The sequence below is a fragment of the Eriocheir sinensis genome, chromosome 52, assembly GCF_024679095.1.
Source record: "Eriocheir sinensis breed Jianghai 21 chromosome 52, ASM2467909v1, whole genome shotgun sequence".
In the NCBI taxonomy this organism is placed as follows: Eukaryota; Metazoa; Arthropoda; class Malacostraca; order Decapoda; family Varunidae; genus Eriocheir; species Eriocheir sinensis.
Window position 1 is genome coordinate 1,516,387 of NC_066560.1, and position 26,857 is coordinate 1,543,243.

At 42.4% G+C, this 26,857-nt stretch overlaps 1 protein-coding gene across 1 annotated transcript in view; it reads left to right on the forward strand.

Moving 5' to 3' along the window:
- LOC126982873 (DNA-directed RNA polymerase I subunit RPA2-like) overlaps window positions 1-26,857 on the forward strand; it is a 151,978-nt gene that overhangs the window by 111,488 nt on the left and 13,633 nt on the right. Inside the window, exons 18-22 of the mRNA XM_050835146.1 lie at window positions 7,349-7,487; window positions 12,596-12,752; window positions 15,072-15,197; window positions 17,925-18,052; window positions 20,957-21,121. Of these exons, the coding sequence (XP_050691103.1) occupies window positions 7,349-7,487; window positions 12,596-12,752; window positions 15,072-15,197; window positions 17,925-18,052; window positions 20,957-21,121 (715 nt within the window). The remainder of the gene's footprint in view (window positions 1-7,348; window positions 7,488-12,595; window positions 12,753-15,071; window positions 15,198-17,924; window positions 18,053-20,956; window positions 21,122-26,857) is intronic.

Consider the following 26,857-nt stretch of genomic DNA (forward strand, 5'->3'; position numbering starts at 1 on the left):
CACACAGTTAAGTTGAGTTGAGTTGAGTTGCCTGGATGGAATGTTGAGAGAGGGTGAGAGAATAATTTTAATGGGTGATTTTAATTGCAAAGAGGTAGAATGGGAGGATTGGCAGATGCAGGGAACAGAAGAGTCGTGGAGAGGAAGACTCCTGCAACTGGCAATGGAACATGTGCTGACGCAATGGATTAAGGAACATACTAGATTCGGGAAAGAAGGAGAGGCATCAAGATTAGACCTGGTTTTTAGCAAGGAACCGGAAGTAATAGAAAATATTAAAATAGACTGCCCAGTAGCTAAGAGTGACCATGCGATTGTGGAATCTGAAGTAAAAGAAAAGAGAGGGATTGACCGAAAACAGGATCATAAAATAGGGAGAAGAAACTACTCTAAGGCAGACTTTGTTAATATGAAAACTTTTTTTGAAAATGCAAATTGGAGTGGGCTGTACAAAGCCAGGAGTACCCAAGACAAGTGAGAGGAGTTTTTACAGCTGTACAAAGAAGCCAAGAATAGATATGTCCCAAAGGTAACCAAAAAGGATGTTGGCAAAAAGGAGTGGTTTAACAAAAGATGTGAGGCGGCTAGAAAAAGAAAGGAGGAAGCCTGGAAGGGATGGAGGAGACGAGGAAGAATCAACGCGTGGAACAATTTCAAACAAGCAAGGAATGAATATACAAAGATTAGAAGAGAAGAAAAACAGAAATATGAAAAAGATATAATTGACAAATGCAAAGACCAACCTAAATTATTTTATAGACATGTGAACGGCAAATTAAAGAATAGAGAAACAATCGATAAACTGAAAATGGATGGAACTACATATGAAGACCCAGCAGAGATGGCAGAAGTGATAGAGTTTTCACAAAGAAGAAAAGGAAGACGAATTCGTACAACCACCAGGCCAGAAAAGAGGAAGGGTTATGCAGGAGATACAGTTAACGGTGCAGGAGGTCAAGGAAAGCTTGAACAAGCTGGATGTAAGAAAGGCGACGGGGCCGGATGAAGTATCAGGGTGGATCCTGAAAGAATGTAGTGAGCAACTTGCAGAGAAACTGCACTCCATAATGAGTGCCTCCCTGAGGGAAGGAAGGGTACCACAAGATTGGAAGAGAGCAAACATAGTACCAATTCATAAAGGAGGAGAGAGAGAGGACCCATTAAATTACAGACCGGTATCACTCACTAGTGTGGTTGCAAAGATATGTGAGAGGCTAGTTAAAAACAGGTGGTCGGATTTTTTAGAAAGGGAGAGAATTATCTCGGATTGCCAGTTTGGATTCAGGAGAGGGAGATCTTGTGTCACCAACTTGTGATGTTATTACTCAAGGGTGACATATTTAATACAAAAGAGAGAAGGCTGGGGGGATGGAGTGTACCTAGATTTGAAAAAGGCATTCGACAAAGTACCGCACAGAAGACTAATTTGGATAATTAAAAATAGGGGTGGAGTGGGTGATGGACTTATTAAGTGGCTGGAGGACTTCCTAACTAACAGGCAAATGAGGACAATAATCAGGGACAGGGTTTCCAACTGGGGCCCAGTGAGGAGTGGGGTCCCACAAGGTTCAGTGCTGGCGCCAATAATGTTTGCTGTTTACATAAATGATATGGTGGACGGAGTGACCAGCTATGTGAGTTTGTTTGCAGGTGATGCAAAGCTATTGAGATGAGTCAATGATGTGAAAGACTGTGAGGCATTGCAGAGGGACCTGGACAAAATATGGAAGTGGAGTGGTACATGGCAGATGGAATTCAACCTTGGGAAATGTAAAAAAATAGAGTTTGGTAGGAGTGGCAGAAGATGTGAATATGATTATAATGGAATGGAAGAAAAAGATTTGGGAGTGACTGTCTCAGAGAACATGTCACCGGACAAACACATCAACAGGATAACGGGACAAACTATAAATTTGCTGAAGAACATAAGAACGGCATTTGTGTATTTGGACGAAGAGATGATGAAGAAAATAATAGTTACAATGATAAGGCCAAGGTTGGAGTATGCAGCAGTGGTCTGGTCTCCTCACGAAAAGAAGAACATAAGAAAGCTGGAAAGAGTACAGAGAATGGCAACTAAGATGGTACCGGAACTTAGGGATCGGACTTACAAGGAGAGACTCAATAGCATGGGGCTCACAACCCTGGAGAGAAGAAGAGAAAGAGGAGACCTGATAGCAGTGTACACGGTGGCGAGTGGGGTGGAGAATTGGGACAGAGAGGACCTGTGTGTGGAGCGAGAGAGAAACAAGAGGACATGGAAAGAAGTTGAGGGCGACCACGTGTAGGCGAGATGTAAAAAAGTTTAGCTTTCCAAACAGAAGCATTGAGCTGTGGAATGGACTGGAGGAGGAGGTGGTTTGTGCAAGAAACATTCATGATTTTAAGGAAAAGTTGGATAAGAGAGGATATGGAGACGGGACAGCGCAAGCATAGCTCTTTTCCCGTATGTCACAACTAGGTAATTACACACACACACACACACACACACACACGCACACACACGCACACACACACACTTCACTGCACTTAGTCCCATAATACAGGCTAGTCAATAGACTAGTGGTCCTGGAAGGAATCCTTCAAAACTGCAGATCTCAGAATGCTTCAGGATGCACTGAATCAAGTGCCTTCTTGAGATTGACAATGGCTGCAAGCATCCTCTGTCGCAACTCACATTGGTGTTCCACCACTATGCAAAGCGCTAGGATACAGTCAGTTGTTGACTTACATGGCGTGAACCTGGACTACTCTCAATACTCTGCAGATTCAGCAGCTGGCTGCGAATCCACATGGGCGTTAGATGGCGAGCACCTTTTCTGGCACACTGAACAGCGTAATACCACTGTAGATGTTGCAGTCCTGGTTTCCTCTTTTCCTTTCCAGAGGACAACCAACCTCCTCTTCCAGTTAGGAGAAATGGGACCATGCAACCCTCAGATCATGGCCTCACCTCTAGCTTTGAGCAGTTACTTACTCCTATTACAGATACCAGGTGCTTTTCCACCAGGGTTGGCAATGATTACATCAAATTGATTTTTTTACTAAAAAAATCATGATTTTTTATTTTATTATTATTATTATTATTATTTTTTTTTTTTTTACAAAAAGTATTCCAGAAGATAAATGATGTGCTCCAAAGATGGTAGAGTAAAACAACCTAATTTTGTGCACTGATTCATTTATTCTTTTCAAGGTATATACAAAAAAAAATAAAAAAATAAAACTTAAAAGTAACCTATGGAGACTTTCAAATCACTCGGCAGGATATATATATATATATATATATATATATATATATATATATATATATATATATATATATATATATATATATATATATATATATATATATATATATATATATATATATATGGATCAGCATCTGCCACCTGCAACCCAGTAACTGGAAGCTACTCGGAGGGTCCTCCATGTACAATTGCTTAAAATACTCGGCCCAACGAGCCGTTGCCCATCCATATGTAACATGAGACAGATATCTGCTGTTCAGATAGTGCTCACCTGGGCTTGGAGCAGAGCTTCTTCAGGGCTCTATAAGCAGGTCTGAGGTTATTCGCTTTGAAATGGCCCTTGACATCCTCAGTGAATCTCCTGACATACCTCTCCTTGTCTCTCCTCAGGAGAGCTCTAATCTTACTTGAGAGAGGTCTTTGTTATTTCTGATTTCCAGCAAGCCTGGCAGCATGACTCTGCTCAGTATTCTCCAGTATCTCCCTCAAAGCAAAGCCACTTCTAGATTTCAGGCACTCTCTAGTGCACTCCTTTTCAGCTTGAAGACTTTGACATTTGAAGTTTTCCCACAATTCTACAAGGTCCTAAAGCAGGGCTACTCAACCATTATGAGCAAAGGTCCAGTTAGACAAGTACAAATGTATGCAGAGATCCGATTAAATATTGTAGCTGGACCCCAGCTCCAGGAGTAGCAAAATATAATTTTACATTATGAAAGTTCTAGCGATGGATTCTTGCAAGCGTATTTCCTTGACTGATTGTAGGGCCTACAGTCAGGCAAGGAAATATACTTGCAAGAATCTATCACTACCAGGACCATGTAAATCAGTTATATTTTTCTACTGCTGGAACTTGGGGTCCAGTTACAACACTCATAAGGTCCGGATTCGGACCGCGGGCCGCCAGTTGAGTAGCCCTGTCCTAAAGGGTACTTAGCACATTGAACCAATTTGAAACTGTCTCTGCATACTCTGAACACCTGCCAGGTCTTTCAATCTTTTGAGATGGAACATCAGTTTTGTTACATCTCAAGATTCTTTTTGACCTTTCATGAAGCTTGAGTTTTATGAAAGTCTACTTCCCATCATTCACAACATCTTTATGTCACAAAACACACGACCAATTGAGCTAACAAATCAAGAGGGGGTAAACAACACTCTCAACACCGGGGATTAAACCCGCAGCCAGCCTGACGGGAAGCCACCTTTCTACCATTCAGCTAGATAGGCGCCCCCGTAGCCATTGGTTTCTTTGGGGTTCTCCACACCGGGTGGGTCACTACACAGCTTCCCCCTCCAATCCATATTATTTTCTGTATTTACTGAAATTACCATCTTACATTTTCTGTGAGCTCCTTGAAGAGACCGGGCCATCCATCTTCCTCTTCCCTACACAGGCCAGACTCAACGCAACACAGGAGAGGCTGTACACTGCTTACCCACCACTTGTAATGTGAGATTCTACTTACCATCATTCACGACATCTCCATGCCATGTCATGCCATGCCATGCCGAAGCAATTGAAAAACACTATTTCTAACACTTGGGATGGAGCCCTCTACCACCCAGACAGGAAGCCACCACTCCACTATTTGGCTAAAGAGGCACCCCCCTAACCAAGTGGGAGTTTAGGGGGTTTCTGCATCGGGCAGGGCACTACACTATGGTCAGTTTCATTCAGAATACCAAAAAACCTTCTGATTCTGGAGAATCCAACAAGAATTTACAAGGATGTGATCACTCTCCTTAGCTACCCCTTCTGCTTTGCTATACGAAGTCTGGCAATGCAGCTCTGGCACTTCAATTCTCAACCTTCTGGGTCATGCAAGATTCAGGAAGAGAGAGTTGTTGGTGTTCCTGATATCAGAACCTTGGGGACCAACACATGACTCATTGCCAACCCTGTAAGTGCCAGTAGTAGCACTGAAGTCACGCAAGGCAATGAGTGTGTCCCGTGGGGGCACTGGTCAAATACTGTTAGGAATTAAGGGTTGTTTAGGGAGTATTGCTAATCTGATAGCAAAATGAAGTATTACTGTTAACTGCAAGCAGGCTCAAATCGAAGGTTCTGGGACGTTCTGCAAGGTACATGTTGGCATTCCCACTTACCACTCGGCCAGTCTTTGTCCAGCCAGCAAGGCGTGCAGCCAAGCCTCCCTTCATTCGGTGAACTAAACCCAGCAGCAGACAGCTCACTAACTACAACACTAACTACTGTCTACAAGGCCTGCCTCACACATCGCCGATGTGTTCAGACCACAGTATCTGAAAACCCTTCTACAAAACAAGCTAAATGACTCACAGGTTATATCCTTATTCTTGGGGCCCTAGGGGAAAGGATATCTTTTGTGGGCACTTAGCAGGGTGCCTTATGAAATAAGGTGAATCGGTGAGTGAGTGCGGCTTACATGTATTGCATTAAATTAGCAATAATAGAGAGTCGAGTTTTTGGTGTAGAATATACCTTCTTCTCTTCAGTTTCACACATCCTGGTTGGAGCACAGTACAACAAGAGACACAAACCCTAGAATGTATTTCAGCCTCACTTGCATTTTATGCTCATCAACCATAAATGGACACAATTGACTGGAGATACCTATAGCTACTCCATTAACCCATCCGCTTTGGATAACTTGGAGCTATGAGTGGCCGATAAGTAGCTGAATATGACTGAATATTAGATTAGCAAAAGGAAAATCATTAAATGTACATGAGCGAGTTCCTCTTATAACCATGCAGCACTAGTATTTCTTTTTCTCATCCAAATATCATTGTCACTGGATATTTTGGTTCCCGGGCATTTCACCGATGGACATTTAGCAGACAGACATTTCACCCATGGACATTTGGCCGAACTGACAATTGGCCGACAGACATTTGACTGAACGGACACTTGGCCGAACTGACATTTGGCTGAAGAGAATTGGCAATTTTTTCTTCAATGAATTTGTCTCGTCTCTAGATGATGAAACTGATGAACTTCTCTCTGATTTTCTTGGCAACTTTGAAGTGCCATGGATTGGTGTTATACGACGTGGAAAACGACGAACACCAGTGTTTGCACTCAGTAAGTGGAACAGAACAGAGTGAACCACAAAAGGCATTCCACGGACAACAAACTATCTAGAAGTATGGCACAGAGCGTTTGAGCAAAGACTGGCAATCACCCAACCCCCGCTTTGCCCTCTAGTTTTAAAGCTAAGGAAAGAGCAGTCGGACTGAGAGTTAACAACTGAGCAAGTAGAATCAGGAGTAGAGATAAGAAAACCAAAGAAGAAGCACCAGTTAGTAAACACAAGACTGAAGTCTATCACTGAGAAGTATAATGAGTATCAGAGAATTCATTTCATGAGATCAATGGCCCACAATCTTTAAATATGCTCGAACTTTAAATTTTATAGTATATTTTTTAATAACTTTCCTTATAAATAATATATTAATACCTTTACTTTTGCCACGTACAATTTTTATCCATTTCTCTTCGGCCAAATAAACTTTTATAGTACATTTTTTTCAAAAACTTTTCTTATAATTAATATCTTTTAAACTTTTATCACGTACAATTTTTATCTAATTCTCTTCAGCCAAATAAACTTGTGTCATGTACAATTTTTTATCCAATTCTCTCGGCCAAATTTCTATCTGCCAAATGTCCGTTTGGCCAGATGTCTGTCGGCCAAATGTCAATTCGGCAAAATGTCCATCAGTGAAATGTCTGTCGGTCATCTGTCCGGCCACGGATATTTTTGGTTACAAAATAAACATACTTGCAATGTCTGGCATCCAACCCTGATACTCCCCAAGAAGAGGAAAGAATTGAATGGACAAATCTAACATACATTTCATTGTTATCCTTCTTTACCATCACACATACTTGAGTGAGAGACAGGGAGACCAGTGTTTAGACCCTGGTCATGTATGGTGGATTGCCTCATGTCACCATGCCCTCCAAGTGGTTCTTCACCACATCAAAAAATAATAGACTTTAGTAGCATTACCATAAGGGATAATTAAGTTGAGGTTATCCCTCATGTTAATGTGAATGACTATTGTAGACACAAAAATTACTCCTTGTTAAAGCTTCAACATCCCTACAGCATGTATGATCTGAACCAGCGCACCTACCGCACCACAACTTACAAGGGAGAGGACTGTGTGGTGGACAAATGTGGCATCATGGCAGCCAACCTCAACCTTGGAGAGTGTCAGCGGGCCAGTATCACCATCAGAGTAAAGGTTAGTGCAAAGTTATTGCCATAAATGAAATTTGATGAAGTACATGAGACTTACCGCAGGCCAGTTGAAGTGTGCTTCGAATTTTATGAAGCAAATCACCTCTGCTAGAAGGGAGCTTTCACATGAGATAAGCCACGCTGCCTCACACCACCAGACTTTAAAGTGTACGATCACCCACACGACAAATAGTGAGAGGAGGGCATGTGAAAGCTCCCTTCTAGCAGAGGTGATTTGCTTCATAAAATTTGAAGCACACTTTAACTGACCTGTGGTAAGTCTCATGTACTTCTTCTATTTTACTTCAGCAAATTACTTCTCTGCAAAAGTCCGCTTTCCCATGAGGTTTTGAAGCCATGTGGGTGTCATACTTTGACATTTTGAAATTATATATATGTGAATTTGGTGAAATAAAACAATCATGAGCCAAAATCCCCAGCATTATTGGAAATTTACAAAATTTAATAGTTTGCCAAAAGAATAATGATTTTTTTATCACATTCAGTACATGCTCACTATTCTAGTACAGCTTCTTGGAATGTGTCAAGTTCCTGAGCTATCTCCTTGTCGTAATGCTTGGCAAAGGTGGTCTCCCTTGACCACCCGGCCTTTGCCATGATGTGTGTTATCAGCACAGCCATGGCCTTGGCCTTTCATGCTGCAGCTGGCCGAACACTGCCAGCTGAATACTCTCCTGTGTCCACTCCTGACATATGAAGCATTATCCTAATCCATCCCACAATAGTATCTTTTGTTACATTTTTGTGTGGCTTTGTAACGCTAATGAGTAAGTTCCCGTTCTCTTGATCCACATCGTTTTCTTTTCAATGTTTCATACACACATAATCTTTTATCTTTAGCGTACGCTTTAAACTTCACAAACTGCACGTTGAATCTTGGCCTACATTGTTTAATGTTGCCTGCTAACCAAACATAAATAGAGTCCATGCCAAAGCTAATGTTCTTTAGCATTAACAAATGTAATGTTTACACTCTGGCTGCCTGCGTGAGTGCCATTAGCATCACTAGATTTAATGTTAGTTCTTTAAGGGGAAGACTACATAAGAGTCCCATGGTTCTCAGTTTCTGCAGCACCAGCCTGACGTTCTAGGTCTCCGCACACCTGGGTTCTGACGGTCTCAAGTTGAATACCCCTCTCAGGAGTCTGTTGACAAGAGGGTGGTTTCCCACTCTGCAGCCGTCCACAGTTATCCCTAGTGAGGAGAAAGCTCCCCTCGCTGTGTTGACAGTCATAGCCCACACCTCTGTGGAAAGTGTCAGACAGGAAATTTACAATATCCGTTACAGCAGGATTAAGGGGATTGATGCACCATCTATCACAAAAATGTATCCACTTGTTGACATGTGGTCGATACTGTTTCTCTGTTGCTGGTCTCCAGGAGGCCATGATAATATCCATACCTGCTGCAGATATGCCTCGTTCTCGCAGTTGTTGCCGGACAATTGAGATGCCATCAACCTGGTGTGCTTCATGATGGGGTGTTCCTCTGCTGTCGAAGGCTACCGCAGTATGTTCTTCCTTCTCATTATTAGCTGCGGTTCTTTGATGAGCATTTTGAGTAGGGTCCCCATCCATGGTTGGGACGTTCACAGTGACACAATCAACCACCCCATTGCTAACTCTGCTTGCATTTTCTGACAGCATCTGGCAGTCAGAGCAAGAGGGTGAAAAATGTAGATTAGGTCAAAATGTGACCAACTTATCTCATGAGAAGGCATCAAAGTGTTCTGCTTCTGGGTCAGGTTTCCATGAACAAAAACAAGGTACCTGTTTATTTAGTCTGGAGGCAAATACAGTAAAACCCCGATTATCCGAAAGCGGATTATCCGAAATTGATCTGGATAATGCAATTAAAAAAAATTTTTTTTTCTATACTAAAACGTTATAAAACATCAAAAAAAAATAAAAGTAACTACATATGTACTATATTAACACATTTAAAATTGATAAGAACAGTTAAAATGAATATGCTTTCTAATACGTATTGCCGAAATAGCTTGTAACGAATAGATCAATGTATTAGACAAAAAACATTAAACAAACTCTCAACAACACCACGTCCGCACCTTCGCCCCAGCAAGGACGTAGGTGCGGCGAACGAACAAACTACTGCACGACTACTCTCACACCGTACTCTCAAGACAACGACACAAACACGACTCCCCTCTCCACTCCATGCCACATTCCCCTTCCAACATACGAGTTGCGCGATAATATGAGTCATCATACTGTGTCTCCACCTGCACGATGCATCAAGGTCACACTTGCAAGCTTGCACAACCATTCACAATCGCACTCTGCATACTAGCTACATGTGTTCTAATGAGAAAATAAGAACCAAGGTGCAAGATCAAAGTGATATTCATCCAAACGAGAAAGCAAGACACAATGCCGACGATCAAACTGGCGGCGATCAAAATGGCGGCCATAAATCCGGATTATCCGAAAAATCGGCTTATCCGAAAGAGGCTTCCCCCCCTTCCATTTCGGATAATCGGGGTTTTACTGTAGATCGATTCTTGCGACTCCACAGATTTTGCAAATTTCTCTAAAAATGTCCTCATTCAATTTCCGTTCATGTCTGTCATTAAACTTTCGAGATGCAGCGTCTGCCATGAAATTAACTTTACCTGGTATGTGAGGGCATGTAATCCAGGCATCATCTACTGCACACCATTCCCAAATTTTGAGGCAGATGTCATTACATGTTACAGAGTTTGTTCCACCCATTTTATTTACATAGTTTACTGCTGTCGTTTCATCACAAAACACCTTAATGTGTTTCCCTTTGAGCTGATGTGCAAATGATTTCACTGCCAGTAAGATGGCTCTGAGTTCTTTTGAATTGATGTGCAATTCTTTTTCCTTTATTGACCATCTTCCATTAATTTGTCTGTCTTGCGCTGCAATATGATTTATCCACCAAATCAGGTCTCTTTTCATGTCATATGTTATGTGATAGCCATCCATTTGTCAAAGGTACCTGTTTCTTTCTTTAATGCTGAAATTTTAGCAGTTTCCAACTTTCTATAATGCAGTTTCCCCATTTCTACAGCTGGAATTGCAGCGACCAAAAGCCCAATTATTCTGGCCACTTTCCTGATTTTGTCTCTATTACTATGAAATAATTGTTTGCAGTTTGAACTACAGCACCCTCTCGAGTTTGGCGCTTGCTTCATTCCGAAGGTGTGGCGCTAAACTCGTTGATCGCGAAACTCGAGGTATTGAAATCCATGTAAAAGCGCTTATTGGTTCCGACCCATGGAAAATAATTACTTTTTTCCGACTTTACTCCCTTGTCATCACAATTTTTTCGATTTTACTCCCTTGTTATCTCAAAATACGTACCTTGTTAATAGGCAGAAAATGGGAAGTAAGAACAGTTCGTTTTTATGCCACAGTTGAAGGCGGCTGCCTTACAATTGACTGGCAGTTCTGAATACATGGTTGTGATCCACATGGTGTCGTCTGCTATAGTAAGGGCGGTCACTTGCGGTCACCCGTGGGACAGTTGGACAAACCTATATTTTTCTGGTAATTTTCTGTGTGTTATGAAATAATCTGCTAACTCTCTGTTAAAAATCATTAAATTACTAATATCATGATTGACTTTTCAATGCCTATTGAACGTAAACTGCTGCCGCCGCCGCAAAATAGCTTGCAGAGAGGTTCAAATTGTTTACTGTTTCCATATTTCCCTTACCGCTCACAAAGATCACAAGCGGACAGACTAGAACAAAACCAGGCAAATTAACACTTTTAATGCTGTGTATTCCCACAGCGCACACGCGTGGTGGACAGCAGAATGACTAATTTCATCGGGGAGATATTTCTCGCAACACCGGCCAGTGTAGTGGACCTTCTTCTTCTTCTTTTGACCTGTAATGCTTTGTATTGCTTCTTAGGTCCTCCTTCTCCACACTTTTATACTTCACAACATGCACTTAGGGCCGCTTTCACAGTCATTTTGTTTGTTTTGCTCATTACCAATGGCGGCAATCACCGCTATAATATTTTCACGTGAAACTGGCCGATGGGGTAATGACGGCTGTGGGGTTAGCCTAGCCCCACACTTACCACACACACTCAACATCTCTCACTTCGTCTGCAGCCGCCACTACCCCATCAGCCGGTTTCACGTGAAATACTAAGTGGCGATCGCCGCCATTGGTAGTGATGAAAACAAACAAAGTGAGTGTGAAAGCGGCCCTTAGTTACTTAACAGTGCACACTTATACACTTCACCCTGAACTTTGGAGTTTTTCTGTCCTTTTCTTTCCCCGATTTTGCTTTTCTATGCCCTTTTGCAATTTTTCACTATCGATTTTCAGCACTTTATCAATTCTTTTTAAGTACTTTATTTCTGCCATACATGTGTAGTGCGATGACTATGCCTGATGAACGAGCCTCCTATAACCCACCTAGCCAGTGGGGTACCTCTTTGGCTGACTTGGTAGGGAGTGGCTCTCCCGTCATGCTGGTCTCGGGTTCAATCCCAAGCAGCCGGCGAATACCCTGATCTTGATTGATTTCTCGTGTGTTTCGATACACACAGAGGACGTGTTGGAAAATAGAGAAAATAGAAAAGTAAGCTCCCGGGGCATGACACATGGACACTAAATAGGGACTTGGAGAGGCAGATTGATGCCATTGGTAATAAGTGTTTTCACAGAATCATGGGATATCATTGTAATGACTCGGCACGCTACCCAGAAGCCAACCCTGCTCATCGGGTTGTTTTTGTAAGAGACTATCTTGAGTGGAGGAGGCCAAGGGGATGCCCACAGAGTTCGTGACTTGAGCAAATCGATAGACCCTGCCTGGAGGTACTTCTGATGAGAAAGGAGCCTGCATGGAATCTTGCCCGGAATGACCCCCAGGCTTGGTGTCGTTGGGTGGGTGAGGCAACGCACCCCTTGGCGAAGTCCTCATTGATTGTTTGATTCCTTTCTAATACTAACCAGTAACATGAACATTATTTCACAACAGAGGAAACTGATCCCTACCAGTTACTTGAATCAGGACATCATTGCATTTGAATCCTGGATATGAAAGACAATTCAAAATACTTCAAGGCTCTCTGTTTCAGAGGAACCCCATTATTGGTGACAAGTTTGCTAGCCGAAGTGGGCAGAAGGGCATCATGAGTCGCCTCTACCCTACTGAAGATTTGCCCTTTTCTGAGAGGGGCATCATGCCGGACATCATCTTCAATCCACATGGCATTCCTTCTCGCATGACAGCAGGTAAGGGCTTAACAGAGAGAGAGAGAGAAAAAGAGAGAGAGAGAGAGAGAAAAAGAGAGAGAGAGAGAGAGAAAAAGAGAGAGAGAGAGAGAGAGAGAGAGAGAGAGAGAGAGAGAGAGAAAAGAGAGAGAGAGAGAAAAGAGAGAGAGAGAGAGAAAAGAGAGAGAGAAAAGAGAGAGAGAGAGAAAAGAGAGAGAGAGAAAAGAGAGAGAGAGAGAGAGAGAGAAAAGAGAGAGAGAGAGAGAGAAAAGAGAGAGAGAGAGAGAAAAGAGAGAGAGAGAGAGAAAAGAGAGAGAGAGAGAGAGAGAAAAGAGAGAGAGAGAGAGAGAGAGAGAGAGAGAGAGAGAGAGAGAGAGAGAGAGAGAGAGAGAGAGAGAGAGAGAGAGAGAGAGAGAGAGAGAGAGAGAGAGAGAGAGAGAGAGAGAGAGAGAGAGAGAGAGAGAGAGAGAGAGAGAGAGAGAGAGAGAAAAAGAGAGAGAGGAGACATCTGAGGGGCGTCAACACCAGGAACGCGCCAGGCCCTGACAGCGTGAGTCAATACTAAATGCGGCGATGATCCGATGAGCTCACCACCCCTCGCCCAGATCTTCCGGGCGATGCCTGCAGAGCGGGGTGTGGCCTGCACAGTGGAAGGAGGCCAGAGTCACACCCGCACACAAGAAAAATCCAGGTCCGAGCCAGGCAATTACAGGCCAATATCACTCCTCCCAATCATCAGCAAGATATTTGAGAGGATCATCGGGAGCAATTGACATCCTTCCTCGAGGAAAACCACCTGCAGTCACCGAAGCAGTTTGGTTTTCGGAAGGGCTCTACCTCAGACCTCCTCCTTCTCCTCTCAAAGTCCTGGCATGACGCCCTTGATGACGGCCACCCTCTCTCGTGATTGCCCTGGATATAGCTGGCGTTCGACTCCGTTTGGCACCGCGGTCTGACGGCGGCTACAGCAACTAGGCATCACGGGGACCTGCTGCTGCTCAAACTACCTGTTAGGCAGGAGCCTCCACGTAGCAGTCAACGGAAGCACCTCGACCAGCTTCCCGGTGGAGGCCTCCGCTCCACAGGGTCCGCCCTGACCTATTCTGTGGAACATATACTTTAACGACCTCCTGCAAACCATCCCGGCAGCAAGCGCCACGCCGACGACTGCACCCTCTCCAGAACATACAAGAGGGAGGAAGCCCAGGACGTGATAGAGTCCGTCAACAGACAGTTGGCAGACATAATGGCCTGGGGAAAGAGGTGGCAAGTCAGGTTTGCCCCTGACAAAACCCAGGCCATGGTAATATCACGTTCTCGGAGGACGCGAGGCAACTCCACGGCAGACTGAGATTCGGGAATGACACCATCCCTCTGCAGTCCAGCGTCGACATCCTGGGCGTGGAGGTGGACTCCCAGCTGCGGTTTGACCGTCACCTTGAAAGGGTGGCGCAAAAAGCCTCCCAGAAGGTGAACCTCCTGCGCCGCATGAAGAACCTCCTCGATGCTGAAGGCCTGAACACCCTCTATAAGGCACAAGTCCGTCCAGTGATGGAGTATGCACCGCTCACCTGGATGGCCAGTGCCCGCTGCCACCTCAACCTGCTAGACAAGGTGCAGAGGAGGGCTGAACGCCTCATCAACGGCACCCAGCACCACCGACCGAGCCAGTGGGAGACACAGCGACAACAACAACAACAACAACAACAACAACACCCACACGAAGGAAGGGCAAGACCAGCCACGAACCAGCTGAATAGCCTGGAGCACCGTCGCCGCGTCGCTGCCCTGACGGTGCTACACAAGGCACAAGTGGGCCTAGTGCCCCACCTGACGGACCTGAGGGCTACCTGGAGGAGGTCTGAGCGCAGCACGAGAACGGTGCTGAACAACGCCTCCCTCCTGGAAGTGCCAATGGCCCGCCCAGCACCCACCAACGTGTTTTCTCCATCGCAGCGGTGGTGTGGTGGAACAACCTCACTGCTGATGTGGATGTGACACAACTGTCCACTCAGCAGATGAAGGTTGCCCCACAGGTGGCTACCCTACACCCACCGTAAATATGTATATATATAATTGTATAATATATTGTATAATAATTGTATAATATAATCGGCAGAAGCTTTTAAATAGCTCCCCAACGGTCGGGGGAACTTTAGCATAGACAAATAATACTGCCATGTACTAATGTACTGAACACGTTTAAATAAAAAAAAAAAAAAAAAGAGAGAGAGAGAGAGAGAGAGAGAGAGAGAGAGAGAGAGAGAGAGAGAGAGAGAGAGAGAGAGAGAGAGAGAATTAAAATTACCTAAGTAAAACAACTATAGTTCTATTTTCCAGGCAAGTTGATAGAGTTGGTGGCAGGAAAGTCTGCAGCAGAGTTTGGCTTGTCATTCAACTCAACACCATTCAAGTTTTCGGATGAGAATCCTGCTGTTGATTACTTTGGGAAAATTCTTGAGAAAGGTGAGATAATGAAGAAATTACTTAATTATATTCATTACAGGTAGTTCTCAAATTACGATGGTGATAAGGATCGACAGGCCCGTCGTAAGTCAAATTGGTCATAAGTCGAAATTTACATTAAAAAATAAAATAAAAGATTATTCAAATGCCTTGCCATGGATAGAGCAGTGTTCCCACATATCCTACCCTCCCCCCCACAATCTGCCTCTGTCCTCATGATCTCGCCGTGCCCCAACCTTGCATTTGGTTGACCTTTTCAACAAGCAACGTTTTGCAGCATTAAACCGGTAGCAGCAACGGGCCAAATTTGTGGCTTTACCATGTAGCAGCGACGGGCCAAATTTGTGGCTTTACCGTGTAGCAGCGACGGGCCAAATTTGTGCCATGATATCAACCCCCCCAAAATAGATGATATATAATCTGATCACAAATGCTTTGATATATATTATGAAATGGTTTGTGTGAGGGGTGATTTTTTTCTCATTTTTCTCGCTTGGAGGGACCATTAAGAAACACGATCCCCGCTGCTACCGGGTTAAGACCAAGTTTTGCAAGATGGTGTCATTAGCCAAACACCCCACCCAGTCTGCACGGGAGGTTGTGTTGGCTGGGGGCAGTGTTTGCAAACAAAGGACACATCATAGTTATATGAGTGGCCAGTGTCACCTCTGCTTCATCTTATCTTCTGTGAATGCTTTGTTCAACTTTTTTTTTTTATTTTTTTTTTTTATACGTCGTGGCCTATTGCACTGGTAGGCTTCTTCCCGGTGGATCCTGATGGTCGGCGCAGGCGAGTGTTTTATAGTGGCTCCATCTTGCCTTGGCTCATGCTGCCCTCCCGGAGTTCATCTTTAATCCTAGAATCTAGAGTCCGGGTTGATAGGTGGTCTTCTGGACAGCATGTGGGTAGTTTTAAGCCGCTCGGCGGCGGCTGAAAAATCCCAGCTTGATGGCACCGGGCGAGGATTGAACTCGCGTCATCCTGAACGTGGCGCCGTCACGCTATCCATTTAGCCACCGCCTCCCCAACTATGATTGCTTTTTCCAGTAAACGGTCACCTGTAGGAGCTGCTGCAAGAATATTGTGAGGGGGCTGTTGCTGTGGTACACCTTTTTGCCAGCCAACCGGTGCCTTCTTTATATAGTGGTACCCTTGTATAGCAGACTGTAGGCCTGTAAACTGATAGAGTAGCAACTAACGACTGCAGTATGAGTTGTACTTACAGCTTGAGTTCCAATGGCAACTGAGGGGGAAGCATGAACGTACTAGTACGACCCTGTGAGGATGGAGGGGGGGAGGCACGATAGCACTGTGTAAACAAACTGCTGCTCTACCCATGGTGGGATATTTAAAATGTCAACTCATTATGTAATCAAGGATTATTAATATCGTTGGCCTTCATCAGAGAAACTGCAATAACAGTGAAAAAATCCCGTAATGATCCCATAATAAAAGAAGCTTTTGTACATGCAAAAGTACAACAACATTAGGTCACTACTATATATTAAGAGGCCTTGTCACACCAGTATTTTTTGGTTTTATCTGATGATGATCAGTTGCCAATTTGTCAACTTGTCGCTACAAGTCACAAAAATCATAGAAACCAACCAAATAAGCTCTGTATTGTCAGTGTAGTTATGAATGACAGGAATAATTCATCAATCCATCAGCTGAATTTTTTTATGAATTACAATGGGTATTCATTGGTAATGAAGGGGTTAGTAGGTCCTTCATAGCATAGCCTCCTGATCTCATAACATATATGGGCTGGCAGCTTCCTTCACCCATCTGAGGATACATTCTTTACTGGATGTGCAATGCAAGAGACACTGAAATCCCCCTCTTCCTCTGAAGCCAGGTCCCTGTCCCCCAGTGAACAAAATGCTGACTGACTCATCATGAGTCCACCACCAAAAGGCTCCTAGCCCTCATTTGTAACTCCCTCTCCTGCCTTCCCGAGTTTCAAGGTCTCCACAGGATTTTATAGTCCTTGGTGTTTTGAACACATTTGTACCTTAGTCAAGTACATGAATATGACTTCATCCTACTTTCCCAGCTCAATCTTATCTTTTCTAATGCTCCACTATCATTCAGAGTGTTCCTGTGCTACTCAGTTGGGCCCAACACAGATCCTTTCTAGTAAGGCAATATCATAGGTTGTAACAGCTCATGAGGGCCTCCTTGATGTGGATTCCTCTGCCATACTGTTCCTAGGTGTCTAGTCCCAATATACTTTGGGTTGTAGGATGTGCTCTAACCTTCTTGAATCCACTATAATAGTGGTTTTGAAGCATGAAGAGTTCATTTTTTTCCATCCCCCAACTACAAACTCCTGCTTCACACCTCTCAGGCTGAACAAGAATATTAAATGCCACACAAGACCCTTTTGTTCAAGGACATTGTTTTCTTTCCTACTGCAGCCTATAAAATAGACAAACTCCTACAAGTATGGTGCAATTACTGGATCTGAGGTTGATGAAGCTTTCCCTCTGGAACATGACCTCAGGTAATCTGTGTGTGCACTAGCCTCCTCATCCACCAAAAATGGGATTTTCATACTTCACAGCCCCTATTATTGTGTTATTTATATATTTTGTGGGGCCATTTCATTAGGATTACTTTGTCTTATTCCTTCTATTATATTGCTGTTTTTTTTTTAGTATGTAATTTCCATTATTCATCATTTACAATATGCTTCATCTAGAGCAATTCTTCTCTTGCAACAGCTGGCTTTAACTATTATGGAGAAGATGTGTTATACAGTGGAACGGATGGCCGAATGTTGGAGGTGGAAATTTTTGAGGGCGTTATCTATTACCAACGCCTCAGGCACATGACTGCAGATAAGTGGCAGGTGAGGATAATCAATTACTATTTCTGAGACATATTTACTGGTCACCGTATTATCTCATTTGCTATAGCTGTACCCTTGTTACAGATAGGTACTTTCTTAGAAGGTGTGGTCCAACTAAACCTTTCAGTTATTCTTCTCCAGCTATGCACAACTAATAATCCTTGCAGAAGAATTAATGTTTTCTTCCTACTTGGTTGACTGTCTTTTCATTCATTACCAAAATAGCATAAGAAGATGTAAAAGCATTTCAGTAAAATATGTTGAAAATTTGTTCATGTCCCAAGGAACAACTGATTAGTTTTATAGTGTTTATCCTCAACAAAGGCTTTCATTCCTATAATGTAACACTACAGAGTGCCGGGAATTGAACCCGAGCCTTCTGAGTAGAGGTCAGGGCAGCAAACCGATTGAGCCATTGATGAGCTAAAAAGTCACCTCGCCAGAGGCCACTTTTGTGGCCTATTCCCAACTCCCAGCCCTCACTGTGGACATGAAGGTGAAGGTGACCCCACTCACACTCATGGTAGATGGAGATGCTTTTAGTCAACCCACAATGGCACATAAGGTGTATATATACATTACAAAAACTGCAATAATGCAGTGAAAAATCCCAAAATATAGCACCACTGAGTGCCAGGGATCGAACTCAAACCTTCTGAGAAGTCAGAGCAGCAAACCAACTGAGCCACCGATAAGGTAAAAGATCACCACTCCAGAGGCCACGTCTGTGGTCTATACCTAACACCCTAGACCCCGCTATGGACGTGAAGGTGAAGGTGACCACACTCAGACATAGGCTGCAGCAGTGATCTCTGGTGCATTGACTCAGTTGGTTTGCTGCCCTGACTGCTACTAAGAAGGCCTGGGTTCAATCCCCGGCACTCAGTGGTGTTAAATTATGGGATTTTTCACAGCATTATTGCAATATCTCTAATGTATGTATAAACTATGTGACACTGCGGGTTGATTAAAAGTCTCTCCAGCTATACCACGAGTGTGAATGGGATCACCTTCATATTCACTTCATTAAAGCACCTTACTTTAGCCTGTCAAATAGGTATATCTTTTCCTTCTAAAGTTTTGTTGCTGTATTCTCAGAGGCATGGTCGGGATGGTCAGAATTTAGGACTTAGCGCGAAACTCGAGGATCGCGAAATTCAAATAGCATGAAACTTGAGAGGGTACTGTAATAGGAAAACAAAGCTATGAAGTCATGTTTCATTATATATCCTACCAATTGGTTTCTGATTAATATATAATAGTGTATGTGAGAGACTCAGCTCTTACAATGCAGAAAAAACAGAGTGGAGTCTGAATAGCGTAGTAGGAAAATAAACCCACAAGTCATGTTTCAATTCAAATTTTGCAAATAGTTTTCCATTTGATATGTAATAATGTAAATGGAGGATTCAGTTCTTATTGAGTAATAATCCATATGCAATATCTGCAAGGGTCACTGTATGAACAGTGCCCAGGAAAATAACCAAAAATAAATATATAATTCAGATCATTTTCCCCGTAGAGTAGATTAAGTTGTCTTAATAATTCACAGTTACCAATAGTATGATGTTGAGTACAATGAATATCTTACTGCATGGATCATTAAGAATAATTTTCCACAGTGAAACACTTCAAATAATACCAATTGCTGTACATTATAAATTATCTGTATTATACAAGTACACTGGCAAAAATCTTGTACTTACTGAGCATATGGAGGAATTATTGTGCAATCTCCAGTTCCTACATCAGACTTATTTCCCACTTTTGTCATCTCTCTGGATCTGTGGGTAATCTGTCTATGTAGTGCTTTACCCATCCCAAAATATACAGCACAACCGTGGCCTCTGAACAATACTACCATGGGTCTCCAGTTTATTACATCAAAAGAGTCAGCAGATTTTCAGTTTTTTTAATATATTGAAATATACTCATACCCAATATTAGCAAACTACCATATAGTATTTTGGAAAATTGAGTCTACTATTGTGTTCATGATGTATTGTTGCATATCATGAGCCTAAATTAATTACAATAAGACTACACTTACATCAAGATAATGGGAGAAAAATAAAATAGTAAAAAAAAAACTATCACTTCTTTTGTGTCAACTCACTGTAACTCGCATTGTTTTCCTTGCATAAAATTTTCAGTCACTGTTTCAAAATCGGCACACTTTTCCAATTCTTTAGGCATGTTACATGTACTGTTTTCCAATTCTTTAGGTATGTTACATGTACTGTTTTCTAATTCTTTAGGTATGTTACATGTACTGTTTTCCAATTCTTTAGGTATGTTACATGTACTGTTTTCCAATTCTTTAGGTATGTTACATGTACTAATAAGGAAAAAAGTAGGTGGTCAAAATTGCCAGGAAATTAAAACTTCCCCATGTAGCCTGTAACTAACTGAGCAAGGTAGGTGAGCAAGAAACATAAAGAAAGCTGTATGGCGCTTGCCACCAGGAGATTCGAAGTGACCAATCACATGTGACTTTCTTAGACCAAGCATGGCCAAACCTCTCCCTATCTATGGTTTGTGTATACTATGTATGTTTATTGTTAAGATTTTAGTTTTTTCTGTAAGTTATTTATCAGCAGAGGGGTCTTTGGGCAAGTTTTTGGACAAACCATAAACCAGTTGCCTTTTTACTGATAGGAGTAATACCCCAACTTCAGTAGATTCAGGTTTCATGAACTATTTTGCTGTACTGATTAAGCATGGAACTTGCACCATTAGTATGAATATGAGGTAATCCTAGCTCATTGTGCAGTGTTCTTTTTATAAATACCCCGCAACCATAACTGCAAGAAGATTTCTAATGGCTATCCCTCGCTCTTTTCTACCTAGCCCTCACATTGCCTCCACTTTACAAGATTAAAACAAAAAATCTCTCCTGCCTAGGTACGAGCCACTGGGGCAATGGACCTCACCTTACGTCAGCCAGTGAAAGGACGTAAAAGAGGAGGAGCTATCCGGGTTGGTGAAATGGAGAGGGACTGCCTTATTTCCCATGGTGCTGCTTATAATCTCAAGGACAGACTAATGGACTGCTCTGACATATCTCAGGTGGGTATTAGGTCGTTGTCATTATTGCTGTTCATTGACTCTGTTTCTTGCAAATTCAAACAAGACAAAGGTAATTTATTTGCAGGAGGAAATATAGTATGGTCACTATATTGACAATAGATTGGTACAGTAGAATACGATTTCAACACGAGATAGATTCCTCAAACTATTTTCTTTTTACCAGAGTAGCACTTAGCAGGCTTTCTTCCACCTTAAGTGCCCTCCATTATTGTAAAATAAAAAGTAAGGTCAAATCTTTTCCTGTTAGGAATTAAGGGTTGTTAAGGAAGTGAGGGTGGTTCATAGCTAGGATTAAGTATTATTAAGAAAGAAATCGAGCAGCGAACGAAAGAGATTCGAGGGATCGTTTAGAAAGAGACGAGGTGACAACCAGAAGCCGCCCGCGCCACTTGCTTAGCAACCGTCGGTCAGTTAAGACGCCCACACTCGGTAGAAGGAAGCCGTTGGGTCAACACCTCCCCCTTGTTCTCGCTGTGCCTCGGTTACAACTACAACCTACTACTACTACTATTACTACAAGATTGGCACCACAAGGTTGATAGTTTCGAACAACTTACTCTTAAACTGCCTCCTCATCACAGCTAAGTGTATTCACAAGTTACTTTTCTATGGGGGGCCCTTTGAAGTGATCTAGACCGCTAGTGAGTCTGTAGCTGAGGTGATCTACCTAATATTGGAGGTGAGTTGGCCAAGTGGTTGTGCGATCCAAAGTGTTGTTATAAATTAGCAATAATTTTCAGAGTAAATAAGTGATGTAGATATTTACACATACTTCAGAAAGAGCAACTTAAGTGTAGATTTGCTTGGTAAATCACGGTGTAAACAAAACCGGCCCAGTGATCGCCGCCTGCCACAAGTAAACACAAGTTACTTGAATTAACTTCTCTTCATAATAGGCCACCTCCATTCAAATAACCGCAGCCTTGCTTTAAAGTAAATTCTTAAAGGTCAGTCCAGCAAACGAGGTACGCGAGTGATTCGTTTAGTTGGCCATTCGTTTGAGAAAGTTCTCGAGCGGCGGTCTGGGAGGCAATTAAGACTCTGACCTTGGACAATGGGGACCACCAGTGCTACCTAAACAACCCAGGGGAATCAATGCTTTAATTAAGCACCTCATTCCCGGAATGGTAACTACCATTCCGGGAGGAGCAAAGCTCCCTTTCAGCCATCGCAGGTGCTTGGGGTTCAGTGCGGGGGCTTCGGTCTCATTCAATTGAATGTCACCGGGATCGTTGCATTCGAGTCTTGGGGACTGCTGGCTGGGGGGCGTGCTCGTTGTATATTCCGCAATGAATGATTAGAGGAAGAATTTGTAGGTAATTTTAAGTAAATTTTATTGGTAAGCAAACTTTTACTTATTTTCAATTATGTCTGATGAGGAAAAGGAAGGTCAGAAAGAGGAGGTTGATCCTAAGGCACTGATTAGTTCATCGCGTAGAAAGAGGAGTGTGCACAAACGCAAGGTCACCATTAACATCAATAAGTTAAATGAGTTGAATGCGGCTATACAGTTTACCCCCTCTTTCTGCAAAAACCGTTTAAAGGAGATTGAAGCTGAGTTAGAACAAATCAAGAATTCTGACAGGGAAGTCAATGACCTCATGGAGTTGCATGATTTGAGTATTCATGAGGAGACATACTTTTATGAAGAGCTAGACTCTCAGGTAGATTATTATGTGCAAACTAGCACAGACTTAGACCAATATTACGTGAAGATACTCAAAGATAATCCACTAGTAATTCAGCTGATAAACACCAAGAAGTAATGACTAATTCAAACCTAGGAGAAAGCAGGCCACCTCTCATTCAGTGTGGAACCTTTACAGGGAAGGAGAAAGATAAATTTGTATTCAATACCTTCCTAACACAGTTTAATACTGTTATTGGTTCCAGAAAAAATCTTGTCTGACTGTCAAACTAGCATACTTGTATGGTTATTTCTGGATCTGGATCAGGATCTTAATGCGCAGGGCACCTGTATAGGTGCATAACACGCATATATTATCATTATATATCATTTAAGAGATTATGCTCTATCTGTTGTTAAACACTTGACCATCTCAAATGCCAACTACCACTTAGCCTTGCAGATGTTAAAACAAGAGTTTCTAGGTGTAAAATACATCATAGATGAAACTTATAAGAACATTTTAAAAGCAGCACCTTCTGGGGAATTTTACTCTAATTACACTTCTGTTAAAGTATATTTGAATGAAATTAGGTCATATCTGCATGAGTTAAAGACTCATGACATTGACCTTTAAACAGAAGAAACTGCTGGACACTCACTAATTAGCCACATTGTTTTTAATAAACTATCTGTGGCTTTAAAAAAAAGAGTTAGTTCATAGGCTGCCCAACAATTATCCTACTCTAACTGACATTTTTGCCAATAGCTATGAGGCCCCAAAAACATTAATTAATATTGCACCAGTTAGGAAAAGGACTTTTGATAAACCAAACCATAAGCCTTCTCGCAAATATGCTAAACCTGAAAGTCCTAGTAAAATTAAAGATGCTAAAGAAGGCAAGAGCACAATGCATAACTATAAATCTTTTAATAAGCCTCCAATATCAATTTGTAAGCCTTGTGATCAGAAAGGACATTCTCTGGGAAGATGTTCTAAGTTCCCTAAAGCTGATGATAAGGTCAAAAGACTTAGAGAATTGTCCATGTGTAAAAGGTGTGCCAGTTCAGGTCATGTAGAATCTGCTTGCTATGGCAAGCAAAATAAATTGAAGTTCGAATGTCAGTTATGTAAAAAGATAGAACACTTAAGGGGGTATGCCACACCTGGGGTTCATAAAAATATAGCATTTTGCAAAACTGGGTTAAAAACGTTCTTATACCATCTATAAATAATCCCCGAGCAATGTTTTCCTCGCAATGCAAATTTTACATGTCTGGCGCGGGTTTAAATGGACCGAGTTAAAGGTCCTTATATTTTTAAATTGATCATCTCTCCGTTCGATAAATTGTCTTTTTTAATCACAGAAAATCTAAAATCAATCAGATTTAAGTGAAAAGTTCAGGGAATGTTGATTGTACAAGTAGCTAGGGACCTATGACTAGATATTGTTGATAGGATAAAGGAAATAGGAGTATTAAGAGGAAAAATTGACAAAAAACCCGATTTTACGCGATGTTCGACGAACATAATAAAAAGAAATACCATTATGCCTTTCTATATGGGAAACTTTCAAAATATTTTCCATAGGACTCTAGGCATACCTAAAGACTATTCACAGCCAAAAAATGAAAGTGCTTGGTTATGTATTAATTGTGCTGTGTAATTTTAAGTGTCGCTACACATATACACACATGTATACGTATAAGTATACATATATTGTTCTGGCTCGTACAAAATGTAGGCAACATAGATGCCTACTTACCTGCATAGTTTCATCGCAATACCCCAGATAGTTTAGTTAGATGACCTCAGGTGTCGCGTACCCCCTTAACTTCTCTATGTCCTTTGCAAGATAAAAAAAAATCAGACCCCAAACCAAAGACCAGCATAAGTTTGTGTCTGGCTCAGAGAAGCCTTGATTCATCAAAGTTGCTTCCTACTATGACATTGAAATTAAGGAATGGAAAGAAAAGTAGGACAGTGAGATGCTTAACCCTTTCATTGCTAAGCGCTCGCAACGAGACTATCCCCTCAGGCGTGCTCGGGCACCCCATCGGGGGAAGGGGATCTCATTTAACCGCTGTATCTCAAAAACTATTCATCACAGCTACAAAACAAAAACACCATTGGAAAGAGGAGGCCAAGATCTATAAGATTCGGTTATGTAAGCCTCTCCTGTGAACGTACAGGCACGTTCAGGGGGTGTTTTTTGCTGTGAGTGCGACTGGCACTCGCAGCGAGCTTTTAGCACCACCAGCAAGTGACGCTAGTGCTTGCTCTTTTAACCTCTGGATCTCAAAAACTATTCATCACAGCTAAAAAACAAAAACACCATTGGAAAAAGGAGGCCAAGATCTATACGATTCGGTAATGTAAGTCCCTCTTGCAAAAGTACAGGCATGTTCAGGGGGTGTTGCCTGTGAAGACGTACATTTATATGTGCGTGACGGTCAGCCGTGAGGCAACTACTGTAGATCTCTTGATGATGGGGTGCTGGCAGGGCAGTATTGCCAACTGCAAAATTTACAACTATTTGGTCAAAATATCAGTCATGTGATAGGTGAAGCTATGCAAAAATGTCACTATATTGGACAACAACATCCACCAGTTGCTCGTCCGTAGATTTTCCGCACTGGGTTGACATGATTTTCCACCAGATTTAGTGGAGAACCCACTCAATTGGCAATCCTGTGTTATGAGAAATATTGTTGGAACACTCATACGCGGGAGATTGAGTGCGGCTGGAGCTTGCAGTGAGCGTTTAGCATCACCAGTAAATATGCCTAACACTCGCTGCGAGCGTTTAGCCATGAAAGGGTTAATAGACACAGGCAGCCAAAGGTCATATATATCAGAAACAGCTGCTAGAGATCTACGCCAGGATGTGAAGTAGGCATGTACATTGGCCAAGAGACTAGACAATTCAAACAAATGTCCACGGTGATAAAACTAGAGAAGAGATTAGTATTTGTCCCTTTGTTATTGGATAGAACTCTAAACATATCGTTTGAAGTCCCAGGAATGAATGAAGTTGTTAATAATTTCAAACATAAGAACATTGGCCTTTTGGATGAGACCTATGAAAAACGAAACCATGAAATAATAACGGTAGACATACTGTTAGGTATCGACATCTTCCAGTATATGTCATCAGTAACATGAAAGGAGCTTCTAGGTGGTTCCTGTCTGGTATTTAATAACAAAGCAGCCCCTATGGGCACAGTATTTAATTTTTTGAGCGACAGTCAGGGTGAATGTATAATAAAATCCGTACGCCCACGTCAGCCCTTTATGCCTGCGCACACGTGGATATATGAAATGAGTGCAGGAAGGATGTATTAATGTCCGTGGAAAGTATTGCACGCTCCCCGTTATTTCTTGAACATTTCACTTGTCATCATTTCACTCTTAGGAAGGAAATACAGCCCTCCATGCCCCCCATCGCCAGTAAATGCACTCCACACCATTACGCTGGACGGGTGTTTCACGGGTTTACTTGTGTACTGAGGCAAGTAGCGGTTGGAGTTCTTGGGATGCCTCACTTTCCCTTGCCGTATTTTGATCCATCTGGGCCCGGATCCACAAAGGCTTAGTGCGTAGTTTTGGGCCCTTAGTGCGTAGTTTTGAGAACATCAAGATTCACAAAGCTCGCGCGCCAATAACTACCAACTAATCGATGACGTCACGGGTTAGCACGCGGATCTACAAACACTTACCGCACTCTGTGTGATGCTAAATTTGTTGTTAAATAACTGCTGCCTCGAAGCTGACGGTAACGCTAACAGTATTATGAGATTTACGTATAAATGCTTATAAATCGCGTTTTTCAACTTGAAATATAACTTTGCGAGTAGAGGAGGCCCATTTCTTAATAAAAAGATGAGATATGCACCCTTTGAGAGGTTTATGATAAGTGTGGGCGGTATGGCAACACCCGGCCCGGGGATTGCCAGACCTCCCACCTCTGCCTGCTGCTGGAGGATGGCTTGGCGACGAGGAAAAGTTGCCGAACTTTATGTAATTTCTGATTTGCTAGGGAGAATTTTGCGTTTTCCTTCAATATGAAGATACAGAAAGCGTTAAT